The 24,003-nt window shown below is 40.7% G+C and overlaps 1 protein-coding gene across 1 annotated transcript in view; it reads right to left on the reverse strand.

The window, feature by feature from the left end:
- The window catches only part of DSTYK (dual serine/threonine and tyrosine protein kinase), a 130,950-nt gene that overhangs the window by 34,132 nt on the left and 72,815 nt on the right, over positions 1 to 24,003 (reverse strand). The window contains exons 4-8 of the mRNA XM_089686345.1: positions 21,695 to 21,930; positions 19,187 to 19,270; positions 17,413 to 17,589; positions 6,634 to 6,763; positions 5,020 to 5,176 (exon numbers count right to left, since the gene is read on the reverse strand). Coding sequence (XP_089542471.1) covers positions 5,020 to 5,176; positions 6,634 to 6,763; positions 17,413 to 17,589; positions 19,187 to 19,270; positions 21,695 to 21,930 — 784 coding nt within the window. The remainder of the gene's footprint in view (positions 1 to 5,019; positions 5,177 to 6,633; positions 6,764 to 17,412; positions 17,590 to 19,186; positions 19,271 to 21,694; positions 21,931 to 24,003) is intronic.

Genomic DNA, 24,003 nt, shown 5'->3' on the forward strand with positions numbered 1-24,003 from the left:
CAAAATGACAAACCCCACAGAGGTTGATTACTGTTATGAAATGACCAACTCTTGTGATAAGTCACATATATGGAGGGGGCAGGTACACTGGTAGGGTGAAGTAACAAAAAACATTTTAACAGAAGCCGCCATTAGATCATCCTTCTTCCTTGTTGCATGGAAAATCCCTCCTAAATGTAACAAATCACACAGGCTGTCTTGCTACAGATATGTAATAGGAACACAATCATCCATGTGGCAATAACTTGAGCCACTAATGGATAAGCCAAATATATCACCAAATCCACAAAAAATTCCTCACCGGCAATAGGGAGCATCAAATTCTGCACAGATGTGTGCGCGTGCAATACTTCTTACCCCAGAAAATGTTTGGGGAGGAATAACCATGTGTTCTCAGAAAAACATGCTCCCAAAATTAAAGAAAATAAACCCTATATGTTTTGCTCCAAATCAGAGCTTCATCAGGGGTGAAGTAAAGTAAAAAGAAAATAGAGTGAGCAACAAAAATAGAATGATTTTCAGGTCACATGGTGTGGCAATGGTGTTGATCCTTTGTTTTCCCTTATTTATAGAATGGCCAGCCAAAATAGCCGCCACGCACATGATGCAATGACGTCATTAAACGAATGACATGACGCCATCATTTCCACACTAACTTCCACATATGCTCAGTGTGGAAGTAGATCACCATCTTGAGGATGAAAAATAAATACCAAATCCAGCATCACAATACAAATTCACTGGACTTGAACAAGTCTCAGGGGAGGGAGAAACAGGAAACAAGCCCCTTACATTTCTACTTACACAGATGTAATTTTCATAGGGTATTTCCACCATAATCCCATTATTTACTCTGACCACAGTTGATTACATCAGACCAGTGAATATTACAGTGATGTCAAGGATCATCCTCTAAAATTGTCAAACAGTTCATACAAATATCAAAAAACGGAAAATCAAGACTGCATTATCAGAAACACTAACCATATACAAAAGAGCAAAAAGGTAAAAACCCTAATTTAGCCCATACAGTGTCTGAATTTAGGCAAAAAATCCTCTTTGGCCTCAAGTTTAAAAAGGCATTTGTCTAGATCCCCCTAGGCCAAGGTTGAATTGCTCAATAATCCAGAACTGAACAATTCAACTCAACCACTGTTTTTTGCAAGCACATACCTAGCAAAAGATTTTTCCCTTTTTTGTCAGCCAATGTCAATGATGGTTTTGTTTTTTTTGTTTTTTTAAACGGCGGATACTGGAGCATGTCAAACGATAGTTTTCCCCACATACATTAGTGGAAAAACATTTCATAGTGTACACAATCCCCTCAGTACCACAATTCTAAAAAGCTCTTATTTTTATAATTTCTCCATTTCTTGGATTTTCAAAATTCCTTAATATTGGGGAAATAAGCGCAAACTACTCTATCCGACAAGTGTGCGTCGTATGTGTTCTTGGGATTTTATCCAGATGGTTGATTTTCTACAGAAGGGACATGTTGGTACGCAGAGTCTTGGGGAGAATCTGAGACCAATATCTATATTCATGCAAAACATTCCAAGATCTTGATAATAACAAATCTGGCCTGACTGACTAGAATAGGCCTATATTCTGGATTCTTGATTGGTCATCAATCTTCATTCTTTTTGGACCAAATAGGGATTCCCTCAAGACTGCATTCACTTTCTAAAATCACACACAATCGCCCCATATCCTAAATCTATCCACCAGCTTAGGCTAAGGGGGGAATACACAGTATTAAGAACTACGAGTATGAAGACTTTTGAACAGGGGTTATTTCATTTGTTCACCTGTTGCCAGTTGAATATGAATCCTATATCGGGGGAAAAAAAAAAAAAAAAAAAAAAAAAAAAAAAAAAAAAAAAAAAAAAAAAAAAAGAGTTTTGCCTGCTCACTCATGCTTTCTTTAAAAATGGTACATGCTGCATAAATTCTCCAAGGGTATGCAAACCTTTGAGCGCAACTGTATAAAGTTAACTACTCACCTTTATTTAGTGAGCTTTCACACTTACTTTCCACCTGGCATTCGTACCCACATTCTTGGTTTGGTAAAATATGCGCACTCAATGTCATACATCCCCAAATTGCTTTATTTCTTCAGGATCTTCCCAATCCCAGTTCCAGCACATGTCCTTAGAAGGAATATGCTGAAATTTGGGGGAGCCGTAGACCACATATTGCAGCCTATATTCTATACTGGAGGAAAACCCTGGGTGACTGCAATGTCCCCAACCTGTGTAAATATTACATGGCAGTACAAACTGGGCCGCTAACAAAGCTTCACACTACCACTGAACTCCCTCTAAGGGTCTGTGCGAACATTGTGTTTTGCTTACCTAGAGGCCGAGCATAACCCAATGGTCTAATGTGCAATGTCCTGTGACGTACGATTAGGAAAATGTAGCAGAAAGCAACATGGCACTGTAGGATGAGAGGGGTTATAGCCTTAAAGTAGAACTATAGGCAAAACTTTTTCTTGCCATTTTGGATACAGCAAGGGGGGTATAACCCCTATTGCAGTGGGAAAAAAAATTATTTGATACCCTGAAGATTTTGTAAACTTGCCCAGATATCAACCAAAAATCCAGAAAAAACACAATACAAATGTTAAAATTTGAGTTTCAGTTCAGTGAGTGAAATAAGCATTTCATCCCCCACCAACCAACAATAATTCTGGCTCCCACAGACTGGCTATGTGCTCATGTGGTACACAGATTAGTCCTGTCAATTTAAGAAGGTGCTCCTAACAACTTGTTATGTGTATAAAAGACACCTGCCCACAGAAATCTCTCTTCCATTCAAACCTCACCATTATGGGCAAGACCAAAGAGCTGTCAAGAATGTAAGGGACAAGATTGTAGACCTGCACAACACTGGAATGGGCTACAAGGCCATCAGCAAGAAGCTTGGTGAGAAGGACACAACTGTTGCAGCAGTTATTTGCAAATGGAAGAAATACAAAACAACCATCAATCGCCTTTGGTTTGGAGTTCCAAGCATGATTTTACCTCACTGGGTATGGCTGATCATGAGAAAAGTGAGGGATAAGCCCAGAACTACATGGGAGGAGCTTGTGAATGATCTCAAGTCAGTTGAGACCACAGTCACCAAACAAACCACTGGTAACACAACATGCCACCATGGACTGAAATCCTTCAGCCTGCAAGGTCCCCTTCCTCAAGAAGGCACAAGTACAGGCCCATCTGAAGTTTGCCAATGAACAAATGATTCCGTGAAGGATTGGAGGAAGTGCTGTAGTCAGATAAGACCAAAATTAAGCTCTTTTTGCATGAACTCGACTTGCCATGCATGGAGGAAGAAAAATGCTGACTATGACCCTAAGAACACCATCCCAACAGTCAAGCACAGACGTGAAAACATTATGCTTTGCGGCCATTTCTCTGCTAAAAACATACAGGCCGACTTCGCCGCATTGAGGATAGATGGGGCCATGTATTGTAAAATCTTGGATGAGAACCTTCCTCCCATAGCCAGAACACAGAGATGGGTCATGGATAGGTCTTCCAGCATGACAATGACACAAAACATACTGCCAAGGCAACAAAAGATGCGGCTCAAGAAGAAGCATATTAAGGTCATGGAGTGGCCTAGTCTCCAGAACTTAATCCTATAGAAATTTTATGGAGGGAGCTGTAACTTTGAGTTGCCAAGCAACAGCCAAGAAACCTTAAGGATTTAGAGAAGATCTGTAAAGAAGAGACCAAAATCCCTCCTGAGATGTGTGCAAACCTGGTAACGAACTACAAGAAACATCTTAACTCTGTGCTTGCCAACAAGAGTTTCTCCGCCAAGTACCAAGTCATGTTTTGCTTGGGGATCGAATACATATTTTACTCATTGAATTGCAAACTCAATTTATAACATTTGTATCTTGTGTTTTTCTGTATTTTTGGTTGATATTCTATCATGTAAAAGTGATGTTCTAGCATTTAAAAATACACCTATGATAAAAATGATAGACCTTTCATTTCTTTGTAAGTTGGCAAACTTACAAAAACTGCAGGGGATCAAATAATTATTTTCACCATTGTAAATTTTTTTTTCACATCTGTCTCATTTCAGAGATTTCCCTTCATTTCCTGTCCCATATCTAAACAGGAAGTGAAAGGACATTCCTACAAATTAAGGGAATCCCTTGGGAACCCCCAGCTCATCAGAATTAGTTCTTCCATTTAAAGATTTCCGCTTTATTACTTTTCCGGGGACAACCCAAAATTTGGGATTTTCTTTTACTTTCACGGATAACAGTAAACAGGACAAATACAGAGGGTGAATTTCCCTAAAGGAGGCACATAAAGCAATAAAAACTGACAGGGTTCTAAACCCTCTGCCCTCTGTGCAAACTAAAACAAAGGTCTGCCTTTAATTACACTTTAAGGGGGCTTGCCTTCTGTTTTCTATGTGCTTAGTGTCCATTTCTCTTGTTCGTGGCAGTAAAACCCTAGGTTAATTATTAAAGCGGGGTCCCTCAGAGCTATCACCAAAGTAATACTCTATAGCATTCCCTTTCACGCCTTCCAAGACAAATACATAAAGATTTATTCCATGGAGGTGAAGTGAGGGATGGAGTAGTTGGGCAAGTATGGCATGCCTCATTTTTTAACTTGGAAATCACTGGAATTCAGTGAAAAATATTAAATAAGCCAAAAACAAACATACAACCAACCACAAATACACTTCAAATAAGTTACAGATGCATGTAAACTTCCATGCAGAACCACACATTGAATACAAGGGGAAATAAGCCCTTAGGAAAAAACACTGCAAGTACAGTGAGGCATGATGCCAAGTATACTTAAAATAGAGTTTAGGTATCCTTCCCTTTGCAGTGTGTTACATGTTCTGCTGAGGGATTTAGCCAAATAGTTTTTCTTTCACAAATATTGTATTTCACATTTGGTCAACTGTTATTTAAATATCAATACGTTAAAAGGAGTGAACAAAAGCACAGTAGTAGTAAAGTTTTGATTTGGTAGTCACCTCATGTAGTGAAATTCTAGAGCAAGATCATTCCAGTGTTTTTCATCTGGAGGTACCACAGACTTCAAAGCACAGGGAAAGTGGCCACCCCAGCTGTCACACAGATAGACGACACCATACTGGCCCCTTCCTAGCTCACGTCCTAACTTTGGTTTTCCTGGCAAAGTGGGGGAAAAAAATGAATTAAAATAAGAAAGAAAAAAAAATGTATATTTATATACATACACAGCATAATAAATGGCATTCCAGTATCCCAGTCTTAGTCCGTAGGGGTAAATATTGTGTTGGCCCACCCTTTGCAGCTATAAGAGCTTCAACTGTCCTGGGAAGGCTGTCCACAAGGTTTAGGAGTGTCTATGGGAATGTTTGACCATTCTTCCAGAAGCACATTTGTGAGGTCAGGCACTGATGTCGGATGAGAAGGCCTGGCTCGCTCCTCTCCAATTCATCCCAAAGGTGTTCTATCGGGTTGAGGTCAGGACTCTGTGTAGGCCTCCACCCCAAGCTCATTCATCCATGTCTTTATGGACCTTACTCCGTGTACTGGTGTGTAGTTATGTTGGAACAGGAAGGGGCCATCTCCAAACTGTTCCCACAAAGTTGGGAGCACGAAATGGCCCAAAATATTTTGGTATGCTGACGGCTTAAGAGTTCCCTTCACTGGAACTAAGGGGCCAAGCCCAACCCTTGAATAACAACCCCACACCATAATACACCCCCCCCCTCCACAAAACTTTACACTTGGCACAATGCAATCAGGTTAGTACCGTTCTCCTGGTAACCGTCAAACCCAGACAAGGCCATTGGATTTTAGACAGAGAAGCATGATTCATTACTCCAGAGAACATTTCTCCACTGCTCTCGAGTTCAGTGGCAGAGTGCGTTACACCACTGCATTCAACTCTTTGCATTGCACTTGGTGATGTAAGGCTTGGATGCAGCTGCTTGGCCATGGAAACCAATACCATGAAGCTCTCTATGTATGGTTGTTGTGCTAATCTGAAGGCCACACGAAGTTTGGAGGTCTTTAGCTCTGGCCTCTGCAGACAGTTGGCGGCTTCTGCGCAGGTCAGCATGTATTGACCACATTCTATCATTTTACATGGCCTACCACTTAGTGGCGGAGTTGCTGCTGTTCCCAGTTTCTTCCACTTTGTTATAATACCATTAACAATTGACCATGGAATATTTAGTAGCAAGGAAATTTCACAAATGGACTTATTGCACAAGTGGCAACCTATCACGGTACCAAGCTTGAATTCATTGAGCTCCTCAGAGGGACCCATTCGGTCACAAATGTTTTTAGAAGCAGTCTGCATGCCTAGCTGCTTTAATACACCTGTGTCCAATGATTTGGAAGGGTGTCCCAATACATTTGGCAATAGAGTGTATGTACATACATAGAAATATAAGTTGACGTGACTGATGAGGAATGTTATTAGTACGAGAGTCATTCAGGGAGGGTTGGTGTCTGGCTAGGGAGGAAGGATAAGCATGTTGATGCTGTGTTAAGAAGGTTGTTGGGCAAGCATGGTACACGCACACACTATATATGTATAAGTATTATGTTCAGTCTTTTTAGTATCCTTTAATATCCCCAGGCATGATTCTTACCATGCAATAAAACATCCCTCAGAGATCTGCTCTCTAGTGACAGACGGGCCAGACGTGGTGCATGTTCTTTACGAACCTTTAGCCAAAGATCTTCAGTTTTCTCCAGCCTGCCAGAGTGACCAACTTCTAGCTAAAAGAAAGAAAATTAGTTGACTGTCAGCAATACATTGTGGCAATTATGGACTTTCCGTTAGCTTTTATTCTTGCTGCTTTGAACAATCATGGGTGCGCTGACACTTGCACTGGGCAAAAGGGAGTGGTCAAGAGCTCTGGCAGGGGGACCCAAGAAGAGGAGGATCGGGGCTGCTCTGTGAAAAACTACTGCACACAGTAAGTATAACACATTTGTAATTTTTTTTTTTATTGTCTTTAACCACTTCCTGACCAGGCCATTTTTTTGCAATACAGCGCTGCGTTACTTTAACTGACAATTGTGCAGTCATGCAATGCTGTACATAAATAAAATTTATGTCTTTTTACCCACAAACAGAGCTATATATAATCTTCATAAATTTAGGTCAAAATGTATTCTGCTACATGTCTTTGCTAACCCCCCCATAAGTGTATATTAATTGGTTTACGTGAAAATTATACCATCTACAAATGGCGGAATATATACACTGACATTTTTATTTATTTATACTAATAATGGTGGCGATTAGCAACTTATAGCGGGACTGCGGTGGGCATTCTGACATTGGGTAGGAACTGCTACTGACATCCCCAGTGACACTGTACTGACACTGGGCAGGAAGGGGTTAACATATGGAATGATCAAAGGGTTAACTGTGTGCGTATTACATTGTGTGCTGTTTTACTTGGGAGACATGCTGCTTTGTATCGCTTTGCTATGCAGAGATACAAACACAGCATGTCCATGCTGACAGGGGAGAGACCTGTGTTGTCCCCTGTCAACTTTTCCGACAATCACAGAGTCCCGGCCGGGACCCGGTGATTGACATCCCCAGCAGCCAATAGTGGCGCGGGTAGGGCGGCGTGCACGCCCCTACCTGGAAATACAAATCACGTGATTTTGCACAGCCATGCCACCCTGTAGCAGTACTTCTGCTATATGGCGGAGGGTAAGCATTTTTTAATAACATTAACTGATCCCCGCTCCATATAAATAGAGACCAAAGCAACCAAGTCAAAAATGAATGCATGATAAAAAGGCTGTATATTACACACATACTGTACATATATGCATACAATACATAAATTTAAAAGTAATAGGAACTATAGTTTACAAAAATATAGGTTTCTTAGATCATTTTTTGTCTAGATAAGATATTTATACAAAATAGTAACAAGTCACTTTCTAGTTAAAAACCAAGTTGTTTGTGTTTATGAGAAATACTGTATATCAAAACGTGCTTCCCTTTGAGACCAGCTGTCCAGGGCTTTTACAAGTTCACAAATACAGGAGGTGTAGAGTGCCACAAAATAGGTTTGGTGTCCTGTAGCATTTATTTCAATATAAAATGCAAAGTTAACAAGCCACCTTGTTTCAGGGGTCAAACTCCCCCTCCAGAGTTTTGTTTTTTTCTGTAAATGGTTGGAGTTGCACTTTTGAAAAACGGAGCTGTAATTTAGTCAAAATTATGGTACACACACTGCTGAGAAGTACAGGCAGATGCTTAACCATATATGCAGCACCTTTAGAAGTGTCTGACTCGTCCCAATTTCTTTTTGCAGCATGAAAACAAGGAACAAATGGCTAAATCAAAGAACTATGTGCAGGGCAGGAATTGTGAGGCAAAATGCTACATCTGTAACTAATAATCAGACTCCCTTAGCCCTCTAGTGAGCAGCTTCCATCAGGCAAAGAGGTAACATACTGTTCAGTCAGTGCCATTTTTTCACAGAAAAAAAAAAAAAAAAAACCTCCAAAAACAAAGACTTCAGAAAAGAAGAAGTCTAAGTGCCGGGTCACATATATGCAGATTAGATAGGGTTTGAACTGCATCCAATTTACACGACATGTGAAATAACATTGCGCCCTGTGGTGCCTGTTCACATGTGCGGTGCATTGGCAGTGTGGACTGAAAAAGTCATGTCCGATTGAGTGAGCCCCCCCCCCCCTTATGAACCATACCCAGGCCATATGCCCTCAACATGGGGGGGGGGGGGGGTTGCTTTGGGGCGGGGGGGTTGTTGATGGGGACATGGGCCTCTTCCCCACAACCCTGGCCAGTGGTTATGGGGGTCTGCGTGCCCCCAGATCTTGCCCCCTACCCCCATGTGAATGAGTATGGGGTACATGGTCTCGATACGCAATCACAAAAAACAAAAGTGTAGTGTGAATAAAGACAAAACATGGTCTTTGAGAAGTCCTTTATTAAAAAGAAAAAACTAAAAGAATGTCCCCCGCAGTAGGTCCAACGTCAATCATGATGCCCGGTGCCGACCAGAAAAAGAAAAAAAAAAAAAAAAGGTTCCGTTCACGACGATGGCTGCCATGTGACATCAATGTCACATGAGGCAGGGTCACTCAGGTGATGTCCCCGGGTGGCCCAGCCCCTTACCTATTTAAGAATTGGCAAAATCACCGAAGCAGGCAGAGGGCTGGCAGCCATCAGTGGGAACAGAACTTTTTTTTTTTTTTTTTTTCCGGGTTGGCAGCGGGCATCGTGTTTGACGTTGGAACTACTGTGGGGGACATTCTTTGAAAAGTCCTATATTAAAAGAAAAAACTAAAAGACAGTGTCCTGTCTTTTTCCACACTACACTGTTTTTTTGTGAATGAGTATCGGGACCTTGTTAACCTCCCTAACGGTATAATTATATGGGCAGCACAGTGGCTAAATGATTAGCACGTCCGCCTGGCAGTACTAGGGTCGTTGGTTCGAATCCCAGCCACGGCACCACCTGCCTGGAGCTTGCATGTTCTCCCTGTGCCTGCGTGGGTTTCCTCCGGGTACTCCGGTTTCCTCCCACACTCCAAAGACATGCTGGTAGGTGAATTGGTTCCTGTCTAAATTGGCCCTACTATGTGTATGTATGAATGCGAGTTAGGGATCTTAGATTGTACACCCCTTGAGGGTTAGGGACTGATGTGAATGTACAATAATATATATGTAAAGCGCTGCACAAATTGACGGCGCTATATAAGTACCTAAAATAAATAAATGTCAATATTTCTGTGCTCAAAGCGGTACATTTTTTTGAATGGAAATATGTAGTTTATTGTAGGCCTGTAATTTTTAGGAATAACTCACTGAAATCTGTCCGAGCAAGAGTTTAGTAAACATTCCGGGTAGGATAAAATTTGAAACACGAAATTATAAATTATAATATAACCATAAAAAATATAATAATTAATTTAATTCAATATAATAATAATAAAAAATAAAAAAAAACACTAAAATTTTAAATATAGCGCCAAGTTCGCACATCACTGAGCTTAATCGTAAAATCATTTTCAGTGTCTGATGACGAATTTCCCCACGAATCATTATTGCTCAATTCTGCAAGTGGTTCTGATTTACTAATCGCTGTATTCTAGCTGGTTTAAAACCGTCTTTGACATAAAGGGACGCTTTTTGGACGCCATGGACGTCTCAGTTTCAAGGCAGAAAGAACAGTAAAAATACAGCCTGCCTGCCTGTATTTCACATACATTTTGTCCCTAGTGCTTTGTCCTGTGCCCTGCGCACAGGACAAAGCACTAGGGACAAAATGTATGTGAAATGGTTTGATACAGTAATGTTTTACTATGTGATTTTAGTGTATTTAGTGAATGTCACTTTTTAAAATTTTCAAATTTCGGGGGGCGCATGCGCGGCCGGCTCGGGAATGGACGCGCTGTAACCAGAGCTCCGTCCACCCGCCAGCACTGAAGCGGCACACTACGACCCCAGGGAAAACCTACCGTACAAGGCAGCTCCCGGCAGGTACCCGCAGCCCACTGGACATGCCCCGCAGGAAAAAAAGCCCGTGGCAACCAGGGAAACTCACGAATTTCTTCCCGGCCGTTCAGCCGGGAATCCAAGATGGCGGCCGCCATGCGGACATACAGAGAGATGACAGAGGCCAGGAGGAGGACTACAGCTCCCAGCTTGTGGATCCCAGGCTGCAGCACCAGCTCTATCCAGGGGATCCTGGTGAGTTGTCACCCCCACTGTCACCCACATCCTGCAGCCCTGTTAAATCGCAGCCACGGCTAGACAGTGGCCCTGATGATGCATGCCAGGCCCTAAACCTTACGCCTCAGCCACCAATTCCCACCCTGCCTGATTTAGACGCATTTCCAGCATCTGATCAACCGCTGACTGAAATTTGCATGAAAAATATGCTAACGCTACTGCGCCAAACTTTGCATAATGATATTTCTGCGCCACTGACCCAAATTACTACTCTGGTGCAAAGACAGGAACGCAGGATCCGCCATATTGAAACCAACATAGCGGATATAGTAGAAGCCCATAATGATTTGATTGATGCTCATGCGGATCACGCGTCAGAAATCGAACAAATCAATCTGAAATTGGCCGATATAGAGGATAGATCGCGCCGTAATAACATCAAATTTAGAGGAATTCCAGAAACGGTGTCTAATGAAGCATTACTACCATATTTACATCACTTTAAGCTGCTAATCCCAACTCTCTCTGATGTAGAAGCCATAATCGATCGAGCACATCGACTACCTAAGCCTTCATTCCTGTCAGCAACCGTCCCTAGGGACGTGCTCGTCAGAATACACTTCTACCATATTAAGGAGAGAATTATGATGGCGGCCAGGAATTCACCTCCAATACCATCCTCACATGCAAATCTGCGCCTCTATGCCGATTTATCTAAGGCCACGCTTTCCAACAGGAAAAAAATGATACCAATCACGAAAGCGCTCAGAAATCACAATATGGCATATCAATGGGGATTCCCCACTAAAATAATAGTGCGTCATCAAGGCAGAATCTATACTATTAAAAACCTGGAGGCCGGCTTGGACTTCCTTAAGGCCTGGAGCATTTTACCAGTGGATACACAGAAGAACAACCCTGGTTCTGTTCAAAATATGGAAGCAACCTGAAGAGCTTAGCGGCATAAGCCGCGTTTATTTTTCCTTTTCTTTTTCCCTGGTTGCGCGGTCCACATACTCCGAATTCTGGCGATCAGCCCAAACCCAATGTTCTTTAATTGCAAGGTTTTGTATAGATATGACCCTATCGGAGGTCATATCCTGTTTGACTCCCCCTCCTTTGATGTAGCGATTCTGGCTACACCGTTTACTTGCTTTATGCGCAAGTGTTTTTCTATTGTTATTTTTCCCGCTTCACCCACTCCCTCCAATGGCACCAACAAATGTATATCCCTGACACAAGACTTCTCCCTTGTAACCATAACTACCACCAGACCAAACAACACCCCAAATATGTCGATACTCCGGAAATCCATTTACAAATGATTACTATCAAATCCTTTAATGTGCGAGGCCTCAACTCCCCTTTTAAGAGATCGATGTTAGCAAGAGAAATCCGAAAATCTCCAACAGATCTACTCTTCATACAAGAATCTCACTTCGCCACAGAAAAAACTCCTAAGCTCTATCTACATCGCTTCTCTCAACTATTCATGGCAACAAACATCAAAAAAAAAGAATGGAGTTATTATCGCTGTAAACGACGCCCTCTCTTTCAAACTTACTTCTACTATAATAGACCCACAAGGCCGCTATATTATCTTGCAATGCCAAATTAATGAAATCTCTCACACCTTGGTGAACGTATATGGCCCTAATAGGAAGCAACTTAAATTCTATCGGAAACTCTATAATCTCATCTCCCACCATCAGCAAGGCAGACTTATTATTGGCGGAGACTTTAATGTTCTCAGTGACTCACTCCTAGATTCTTCTTCTAATTAACAACCCAGCAATCTCAACTTCAACAGCTTCCTGCACAACCATGACCTATATGACATTTGGAGATGCCAACATGGTGCGGAAAGAGATTACACTTACTTTTCACCATCACATCTCTCATATTCTAGAACTGACATGTTCGTCACGGACAAATGGACTCTACAACATGTGACATCTTCTAACATCGGTACTATAACCTGGTCTGACCATGCACCGATCACCATATCCTTAGATGACACCCAGCGGTCAGCAATTCCACCTATTTGGAGACTCAACTCCACACTTTTGAATATCCCGGAAAATCGGAAATTTATTTTAGACGCACATGATCTCTTTTTTGAAACTAACATCTCCCCAGATATCTCTATTACCACACTTTGGTTGACATATAAGGCTTATATGAGAGGTATCCTCATCCAATTAAATTCTCGTGTTAAAAAGCAACGGTCGCAGCAAATTGACCAACTTCTCGCCTTTATACGCACAAACGAAGACATTAATAAACAAAATCCAAACGCTACCACAACCGCGGCTTTAAACCGAGATAGGGACAAACTACGCACTACTCTATTACACGCCTATGATACGAACCTCCAAAAAACAAAATCCCACTTCTATGCGCTTGGTAATAAAACTAGCTCCCTTCTTGCCAAAACCATTAAACAAAAACGGCTTAAAAACAAAATAGCCACGATTCAACATCCGATTTCAGGTGTTCCCGTGACTAACCCACAAGACATAGCTAATGCGTTTGCGTGTTACTATCAATCTCTATACAATATAAAAGATGACCCTAACACAACTCAACCAACAAACCCGTCGATCGAGAATTTCCTACGTCATACCGAACTTCCCCATATTACACCTACTCAATTAGCATCCCTCTCTGTGCCAATCTCGCCTTCAGAGATCGAGAAAACCATTAACAAGCTCCCCATGAACAAATCACCGGGAAACGACGGCTTTACCAATGAATTTTATAAAATGTTTGCGCCTAATCTCAAGCCATACCCATCTGAACTCTATAACTACGTTGCTTCTAAAAGGAGAATTTCCCCCTGACATGCTACAATCTGTAATCTCTACTATCCCGAAACCGGGTAAGGACCCCCGTTTAGTCCAGAATTATAGACCAATTTCACTACTAAACACGGATCTAAAAATATATGCCAAGATAATAGCCCAACGACTCCTCCCGTACCTTCCTACGCTAATTAAATCCGATCAAGTAGGATTTGTGCCAGGTAGGCAGGCCCCTGACGCGACTCGACGACTTATATCACTATTACACCACCTTGAATCACACAAACAACCCTCACTTCTCCTATCTCTTGACGCAGAAAAAGCATTCGATCGCATTCACTGGCGTTTCATGACACTTACTCTTCAAAAACTAGGAATTACGGACTGGATACTGTCAGCAATTTTATCGCTTTACTCCCAACCTTCAGCTAGAGTGCTCACCAATGGTACGCTCTCGCAGCCATTCCACATATCTAACGGTACTAGACAAGGCTGCCCTCTTTCCCCCATAATCTTTGCACTACTCATCGAACCACTAGCATCCACCCTTAGAAATGACCCTAATTTCTCGGGGATTAAACTTCTTCAGCACGAACATAAAATCAGCCTTTTTGCAGACGATATTATTCTAATGATTTTGAACCCCTACAAATCACTTACTTCAATACGTACACACATACAAAAATATGCAGATGTATCATATTACAAGCTCAACGAAACCAAATCCTCAATTTTAAACCTTCATACCCCTGCTCCAACCCAAAACTTCCTCACAAAACAATTCCCTTTTAAATGGGAAAAACATAGTATCCCATATTTGGGGATTAAACTTACTTCCAAAACCAACCTACTCTATATAGCTAACTTTAAACCGCTATTAGATACAATTCCCCAGGAGCTTAGGAGCCTGCGTACAACCACATTGTCAATGCTAGGTAGAGTAGCTACGATCAAAATGTGTATATTGCCTAAAATATTATATATCTTCCGTACATTGCCTATCCCTATACCCTCCTCCTTTTTCTCTGCGATGCAAAAAATTCTAAATAAATTCTTATGGAACTCTAAGCGGCCTAGATGTTCTACAAACCTTTTGATTCGCCCGCCATCTAGAGGGGGAGCCGGCCTCCCACATTTAAAATCCTATTATCAAGCGGCACTACTAGACCAGCTCTACTACTGGTGGCACCCTACCCAAGAAAAAACCTGGACTATTATAGAATCCTCCAAGTATCCGCCGAGTGCTTTAACAGATCTGCTTTTTATACCCCGTACAACACAGATTGGACATCCATACACGCACCCATGTATCCAGGCCTCTTTGACAGCTTGGCATGATTTCTTGACTTGCACTTATTCACAGAAGACTAATTTACAAATCCCGACTCCCATATCCTCGCTACAATTCTTATCTCCCCACTTGAACCTAATATCTTGGAATAAGTTGGGGATACATCATATCCAAGATATTTACAACAACCATGAACCCGAGTCATTCCAGACACTTCAGAAGAAATACCATCTTCCCGATACGGAACAATTCACTTTTATGCGAGTATTCCATTTGCTCCATAAAACGAATATACCATTTGAAATAGATCTCCCAGCTACTGCACACCATTTCTTTCACAAGACTATTTATCCAAAGAAAGGTATCTCTACCTTCTATACATTACTAACCGAAGCATATTTCACAACCCATACATCATCCCTCAATAACTGGGAGAAGAATCTCCTTCTCCCAACAACCCCACAATCATGGCAAATGACGTTTACCACTACATACAAAGCCTCAAAATGTAGCTCCCACTGGGAATCATATTTAAAAATTCTCCACCAATGCTACTTGACTCCTGCCAAATTATCCATCTATTATCCACAACAATCACAAACTTGCTGGAGACACTGTGGTGAAACTGGTTCGCTTTTCCATTTACTATGGTCCTGCAAATCCCTCAAGCCCTATTGGAATAAAGTGTTCCAATAAATTTCTTCAATCATAGAATCACCAACGACTCCTAATCCAGGGTTAGCCCTTCTACATCTAACAATAGAACAATTTCCTGTACGCTCACGCACCATTATCATACATATTCTAGCAGCAGCAAAGACTAACATTACAAGACTATGGCGATCTGCGTCGCCTCCCCTATTATCCCGACTACTTGCTGACCTCAATTTACAATGTGAAATGGAAAGAAGAACGGCCTTCCGAAACTCCTCCTACCATAAATTCACATTATACTGGTCTCGATGGCTAAAACACCCCAATTGCTCGATTACCTGATTACAAACACTAAACCTTATAAAATGATATATCGGTAGCTCATTGGTGCCCTCCTATCCCCCTCCCTCGCCTTCCTATACCCTCTTTCATCCCCTGTTTGGTTCCCTCATGGTTTTGCTCTCATCAGTACGGTCCACAATCCACTGAGAATACCTCTCTTATAAGTATGACTATGATGAATGAATTCCCAGCCGGATGGTGGGGGTTTATTATTTTATTACCTCACTTATCACTTCGTATATTGTTGCTCTGTTTATATGAACCGTTTACTTGATTGTATTCATATAATGACTTGTTTGTTTGGGAACCTTAAAATCTTTCAATAAAAACCATTTGAATATAAAATTTTCAAATTTCCTGCTGGTTCCAGCCCCCGTACGTCCCGACGCTCGCAGGGACTGGAACATGGAAGATGGATGCAGGCATCGGCCGGAGGAGATGGTCGGGGACGCTGCAGGGGACACATCGTGGGAGCGCAGGACAAGGTAAGTGAAACTGGGAATCCCTGAGCAATGCTGCAGTGTAATCCCGAGTGTAGCTCATGTTTACCGCTTTTGGCACTGATAATTAACCCCTACATTTAGGAATACCGCCAGGGAGGTTAAAGGGGACTTCCAGATTCCGAAAAGCCCTCTGCCCGCAGACCCCCACAACCACCGGCCAGAGTTGTGGGGAAGAGGCCCTTGTCCCCATCAACATATTGAGGGCATGTGGCCTGGAATGGCTCAGAAGAGGGGGGCGGGTTGTGCTCGTCCCCCCCCCCCCCTTCTTTCCTGACCTGCCGGACTGCATGCTCGGATAAGGGTCTAGTATGGATTTTGGAGGGGACCCCACCACCATTTTTTTTTTTTTTAATTTTGGCATGGGAGTTTCCTCAAAATCCATGTCAGACCCAAAGGGCTTGGTATGGATTGGAGGGGGGACCCCACGCCATTTTTTTTTTGTTTTAATTTATTATGGTGCTGTTTTTTAAATGTAGTTACCGCTTTTTTTTTTCTTCACTATAGATCAGAAATTCAGCTGTCACTTTCCCCCCAGCTAAAAGAGAGAACATTTTAGTTTATTTCCCCAAGTTTCCTTTTGGTTTCTTAAAAGAAACAAAGTTTCCCGTAACTTTAGGGAAAGTGACAGCTAATCTTGTGAGCTATAGTGAAGGAAAAAAAAAACGGTAATTGCATTTAAAAATCAGCACTGACAGACACTTCATTTTGCAAAAAAAGAATTTGCAAAAAACTCCTAAACCGAGGCATTATTTTCATTCATAAACCAAAAATTACATTAACTGAGGCATTCCTAAACCAAGCTATTACTGTACAATGTTGTCTTATTTGCATCCATAAGTCTTAGTGTGTGGGTAAACCCTCCAATAATATAGCTGTGGTCAACAGAACTAAAACAAAAACAAAGCACAGAGACTAAGCTACTTATTCAAGTCAAAGCTACAGCTGGAATCTGGTATATGAAGACCATCATTTAGATCAGATTTTCCCATCGGATCTTTTACTGATAAAAGCTGCTCAGAAACTCTTACATTAGTTCATGGGTGCACATACACTCCAGGTTACCTCTAAACAAAAAAAGTACAACAGATAAAAACACCCACCTGTTTGAGAGAAGCAGCAAAAGCTTCATGGGAACTTTTTAGACGCTTGCAGAACTGACTGCAAATACTCTTAGCAAGCTTGGATGCACTCAGGCTCTCAATTGCATCCTGAGCCACTTTGCGCTTCCACTCTGGTGTGATAGAAGGCGGACTGACCCATGTAATGCGCTGTATTATCTGTGAAAAAACACATATGTTCGCATTCAAATTTTTCATACTCACAGCTTTTTACCTTAGCAATAGGGAACTTCCACAGCTTGATTTTTTTTAACTTATATTTTCTAACTTAAACGTTATACATTTTTTTTTTCAAATTAAAAAAAAAAAAAAAAAAAAAAAAAAAAGGGAAGAGCATTTTCAGTTTCCTTCTTGAGCACATACAGTTTTGCACTCTCAATGAACATTTCAACTCCTCTCGTCATTGTTCACTAGCCTTGCATCCTGTCTGCTGCACTGGAGGAGAGGATTGCTATGCACATTCAGCTTCAGAGCTCCATGTTTTTCAAAGGGTTTATAGCTTTTAGCTGTACAGGCACGTATATACTTGAAGGGAAATCTGCTGAGAGCGCAGTTCCAATTGACACGCGTACACCCACAGAACTACATCTCCCAAGAGCCCTTTCACACAGTGGGTGACCAGACTCTTTGAAGTCAAGCCGGCAGCATTGTAATTACGACAAATATTTAATTTATTTATTTCAGGTACTATATAGCACGGTCAATTTACGAAGCGCTTTACTATATATATATATATATATATATATATATATATATATATATATATATATATATAGTACATTCACATCAATCCCTAACCCTCAAGAGGTGTACAATCTCGAATGTGATTGGAGTGTGGGAGGAAACCGGAGTATTTGTATGAATATTATGCTAAGGTTTTAAAAATCTCACCACTATATAGTTTGATTACATATTAATGTAGAGCAGCCATGTGTTGTTCAGTACATGTGTAGACTCAGCCATCTGCTATGCAGCACTACGAAATGGTTCTGTTTTACTAGTCACTTACATAATGCCAGTCAGTAAGTCAGTCACACTCATTAAAAAAACAAAACGACTCTTTGTGGAGCAGATATCGAATATGGAAAGTTGTTAAACATTTGGGCAGTTTTTCTGTAGTAGCTAATCTGCTCTGCCTATAGAGCCTTAAGGCTGGCCATACATGTAATTTCCTTTCAATCAACCATAGGTTGAAGGAGAGAGAGATCGCCCTATTCCCCACATCAACAATGTTAATGAGGGAAACCCCTGCCATTATGCTATTTTATTCCAACAATGAGATTTCTGGACCATCAGAATACAATGACCACAGCTGCTGGCTATAGCTAGCGGCAGTGATCATACAAAAAAAAGAAAGACTAGTGCATGAAACTCTTAAAAGAAACTGCAATCCTGTACGGACTGTATCTGCAGCTCTTTTAGTACCTGAATGTCTGCTAATATTTCTTTGGATTAAAATTAAGCATGTTTTCTTGAATACACAATAGCCTCAATTCACAATGCTAAAATGATGTATTTTACTACTTTATGATCATCTTTACACCAAAGTCCAAATCACAAAATACACTGCATTAGATTTAGAGTCGTTATTTTTCAGCATTAAATGAATTCGTAACTTTTAAAAAGCCTTATCTCATCAAGTGTTTTATTTTGCTCACTACAGGGCAATTTTATCACCATTTTAAAGGGCTCATCTTCTGACAAAACATTTCATTCAACATCCCTTATTTCTTTTTAACACCAAGCTTTCTTTTACCTGTACAATCTGCTCCCACACCATTCTGGTGACCGTGGATCCAGAATTAAAAGTGACCTCCACGTGGTATGCAGCATTCAATATCTAGTAAGAAGGAAGAAAAAAAAAAAAGAAAATACTACTTACATGAAACCTTAGCATGCAAACTGGTATTCATTTCTACAGGTTGTACAAATAGTACAGTGTTATAATTAAAAAGAAAAAAAAAAAAAAAAAAAAAAAAAAAAAAATTTACCCTTTCTTGGGAGTACAATAAAGAATATGTAAACCCGATGTGCCTGCTGTACAATGCACTTAAGAAAAAGGTATCCTATTCTCTTTGTATTGCTTCCTTTGTGTGAAATCCCTGGTGTTCCTGCCAGTCCCTCTACTTTGCCCATTAAAAACTGACCACGTAAAACAGAACACACCGTGATGGCTGCATTAGTTTTCTTTAGGCCTTATACAGACTGGACATTTTTACTATCTCACCTAGACGCTTTTCTTCCTGGTAGCAGTGTTTGGCTTTCTTTCCTTTATTTTCATCTGGTGATCTAACCAGTAATGCGGCTTTTCAGATGTATCAGTTACAGGGAAGAGAGGAACCAATTTATACTGGCAGGGTGCTTACAATGATCTGCTTTTATTTATGCAAAACCTTTATCCCAAAAAGGAAAAAAAAAAAAAAGAAAGTTTGCTGTAATTTATTATAAAGCATTAGCTAGAGTATGGCTTAACTTTCTTGGTTGCTGTTCAAATGTGCCCTTGTGCTCATTCATCCAGGTTGGGGGCATTCTAACATAAAGGAGGTATGTTACTGGCCAGATCACCAGGTGAAAGAAGAATGAAAAACAAAAATAAGAGTCTTTAGATGTGTTCCATGTTGACTTGGGTAATTGAGGAAGATGAGTTTTCTCATAAAACCATGTTGCTTGAGGTGATTGTAGCCCTATTAGTAAAACTGCTTGGACCTTGAAGAAGGGGACATACCCCAAAAGCTTGTCCTCAAAATTGTATGTTCGTGCAAATAAAAAAAAAAAAAAAAAGTATCACGGACAATACTAAATTGTTTCTCTCATAAAACTATGGAAACTTAGCTCGCCCTTCTCCCTCTAAAGCCTCGTACACACAATCAGAAAATGATATGAAAAATAAAGCTTTCGAGGCAACTGTACGATAATCTGAACATTCGTACACAGCTTTCGACAACCTATCACCCAAAATTATCCAAAGGGATAAACATGAAAATTTTTCTCATGTGATACCAGAGCGTACATTTTTCATTTACCCAGTACAGTTTTCATTTGAAAATACATCACATCACTTCCGAAATTCTATTTGGTCGTACGAGAACTTATGTACCGTATTTTCCGGCGTATAAGGCGACTGGGTGTATAAGACGACTCCCTAATTTTACAGTTAAAACATAGGTTTTGGCCTACACTCGCTGTATAAGACTACCCCCACTTCCAAGGCAACACCAGTTTTTTAAATACATTTTTATTGAATGACATTTTTCGAACATAATATACATTGATAAATAGAAAGCCAATCACAACAAGCCTGTTTAGATTGGCAAAGGTTGTAATAGACTGCCTCTCTGACTCTGGCCAATCTGAGCAGGCTTTTTACTAGAAGTGTATAAACATACCGTACATAATGTCCCCATTATTACATTTTAGCCCACTGGATATGCTTGTAGATTCGGCTACATACAGAATATAAGATCGTATTTACCTTTTGAAGCTGCTGGATGTGCACTATAATACTGTGGCTTCGGCTACAGAACATCCCTGTGCTGACACTGTATGAACTGCGCTGAGCCAATCACAGCAAACGGTGTATTTATAATTCGTATGCAAAAAAAGCCTGCTCGGATTGGCTGAGTTAGAGAGGCCGTCTATTCAACCTTTGCCAATCCGAGCAGGCTTGCCATGATTGGCTCAGTGCGGGACAGTGTCAGCACAGAGACGTTCTGAAGCCGAAGCTACATAGGGCTTCCAGCGGCACATCCAGCCGAAGATAAAGAAGCTACATCCAGCGGGGTAAATTATTTATTGATTAAATAAATTAATTATTGGCAATCTTTCACTTGGGGATGTTGAAGATGTGCCCTCCATATTACCTCAGCTCCCGGGATGGACAGTGTTCCGGCATATACCCGGTGTATAAGACGACCCCCGATTTTTGGGGGATTTTTTTTAGTGTGAAAAGTCGTCTTATACGCCGGAAAATACGGTAAGTTGAGTAACCTCTTCCATTTTTGATATGCAAAAAAAAAAAAAAAAAACCCCACACACACAACAAAAAAAACCCCACACACAATTATTTGTCCGATATTCTCAGTGTGTATGAAGCTTTACACACAAGATGCTTTCAGGTTTCATCTTGTTTTAACATCTCTGTATAGATCAGTTCTTACAGAAACAATGATTTTAAGTCTGCAATCTGCTGTGCATAATTTCTATAAAGGAATAACCTCATACCGGAATTGTATTTAATCATAATGATTCATTTCAACTTTCTCACCTGCTTTAAATGGTTGCTTGTGACATGCATAGATGACTCCTGCTGGGATTTTTCTAGGCTACGAAGGCACCTTTCTAATGTGCCAACAAAGCTTTCCCGTAGATAGTCCACTGAGTTAATAAGTTTGTTTACAACAGCTTGGTTAAGCCGTGAAATGATCAGGTCTTTAATCTGATAAATGCAGTTTTTGATTTCCTGTGCTCCAACAGGTTCTCCATTCTGCGGGATAGAAATATCTAAAAACAGACAGAGAAAAAGGAAAATTACTAAATAGAACTTGTTTGTTTGCACACTTCCATTAGATGAAGACTTCTAACCTAACCAGGCAGATTGAGGTGTACCTGAGATATTTGAAAAAAAAATACATATACATCATTCATACCAAGTGCTTGTATTTTTTTGCCCCCACCTCCTCCAAAAAACTATATATTGCCGTTCATGCAGCACTGCTCTCCAGAGTTTGTTTATAGATTTCCCACAAAGCTTCTTGGCACTGGCCAAACAAGCACAGTATCACCCTGATAGACTTCTATGGGGCCGTATCCTTAGACTGTAGATGCTTAGAGGCAGTCCAATTAATGGTTGTTAAATTAACCTGCCAAGCATTCAATCACACAAGTCAATGCAAAGCTATGTATTTAATCCTGGAGAGCACAAAGAGGCACATCTACAACAACTGATATGAAAGCTCTTCGCTACAGTTAAGTCCATATATATTTGGACACTGGCACAATTTTAGTTTTTTTCAGGTATTTACTAAAACGTATTCAAGCTATAGTTCTATAATGGATACGGGTTGAAAGTGCACACACTCAGGTATAATTTGAGGGTACGTACATCCAAACTGGAGGAAGGGTTTAGGAATTACAGCTCTTAAGAGTAGCCATCCTCCCTTTTTCAGGGGACCAAAAGTAATTGGACAATTGAATCAAAAGTGGTTTCATGGCCAGGTGTGGGCTACTCCATTATTTATTCATCAATTAAGCAGGTAAAAGGTCTGGAGTTGATTCTAAGTGTGGTATTTGCATTTGGAATCTATTGCTGTGAACCTAAATCATGCGTTCAAAGGAACTGTCCATGCAAGTGAAGCAGGCCATTGTAAGACTTCAAAAACTAAACAAATCCATCAGAGAGACAGCAGCAGAGAGACATTAGGAGTGGCCAATTCAACAATTTGGTACATTCTGGAGGAAAGAATGCACTGGTGAGCTCAGCAACATAAAAGGGCATGGACGTCCATGGAAGACAAAAAGTAGTGAATGATCACAGCATCCTCTCTATGGTAAATAAAAAACCATTCACAACATTTAGACAAGTGAAGGACACGCTCCAGGAAATGGGTGTGTCATAGTCAAAGTCTACAATCAAGAGATTTCAAAAAAAAAAAAAAAGTGTGGAGAAGGCTTGGAACAGCTCATGATCCAAAAGCACACAACGTCATCTGTAAAACATGGTGGAGGCAGTGTGATGGCAGGGGCATGCATGGCTTCCAGTGGCACTGGGTCATTGGTGTTTATTGATGATGTGACAGAAGCAGCCGGATGAATTCTGCAGTGTTTAGAGGTATACGGTCAGCCCAGATTCAGCCAAATGCAGCAAAGTTGATTGGACAGCGCTTCAAAGTACACATGGACAATGATCCAAAACACACTGCAAAAGCAACCCAGGAGCTTTTGAAGGAAAAGAAGTGGAATATTCTGCAATGGCTTAGTCAATCACCTGATCTCAACCCAACTGAGCATGCATTTCACTTGCTGAAGGCAAAACTAAAGGCAGAAAGACCCACAAACAAAAGAACAACTGAAGACCGCTACAGTTAGAGCCTGGCAAAGCATCAGAAAGGAGGAAACACAGTCTTTGGTAATGTCCATGGGTTCCAGACTTCAGGTAGTCATTGACAGTAAAGGATTCGCAACAAAATATTAAAAATGAACATTTTATTTATGATTATATTCATTTGTCCAATCACATTTGAACCCCTGAAAATGGAGGGACTGTGCATAAAAATGGTTGCAGTTCCAAAAATTTGTACTTGATAGTTAAGTTCAACCCCTTGAATTAAAGCTGAAAGTCTGCACTTCAAATTCATATGGGATTGTTTTAGCTCAGAATTCGGACATGAAAAAGGCACCATAGGAAGAAATGGTATTTTACATGTCATGCGGATTGGATGCGGTTCAAACCACATTCAATCTGCATATATGTGAACGGGAACTTAAAGTAGGTTTAATATCACTTTAAAACAGGACCTCCCACATTCACACCAGACTATAATACCATTGATTGAAATATTAATTTCTCCTTCAAAT

The sequence above is a fragment of the Staurois parvus genome, unplaced genomic scaffold (genome assembly GCF_062004578.1).
Source record: "Staurois parvus isolate SC_StPar_1 unplaced genomic scaffold, SC_StPar_1.0 ptg000395l, whole genome shotgun sequence".
Taxonomy (NCBI): domain Eukaryota; kingdom Metazoa; phylum Chordata; class Amphibia; order Anura; family Ranidae; genus Staurois; species Staurois parvus.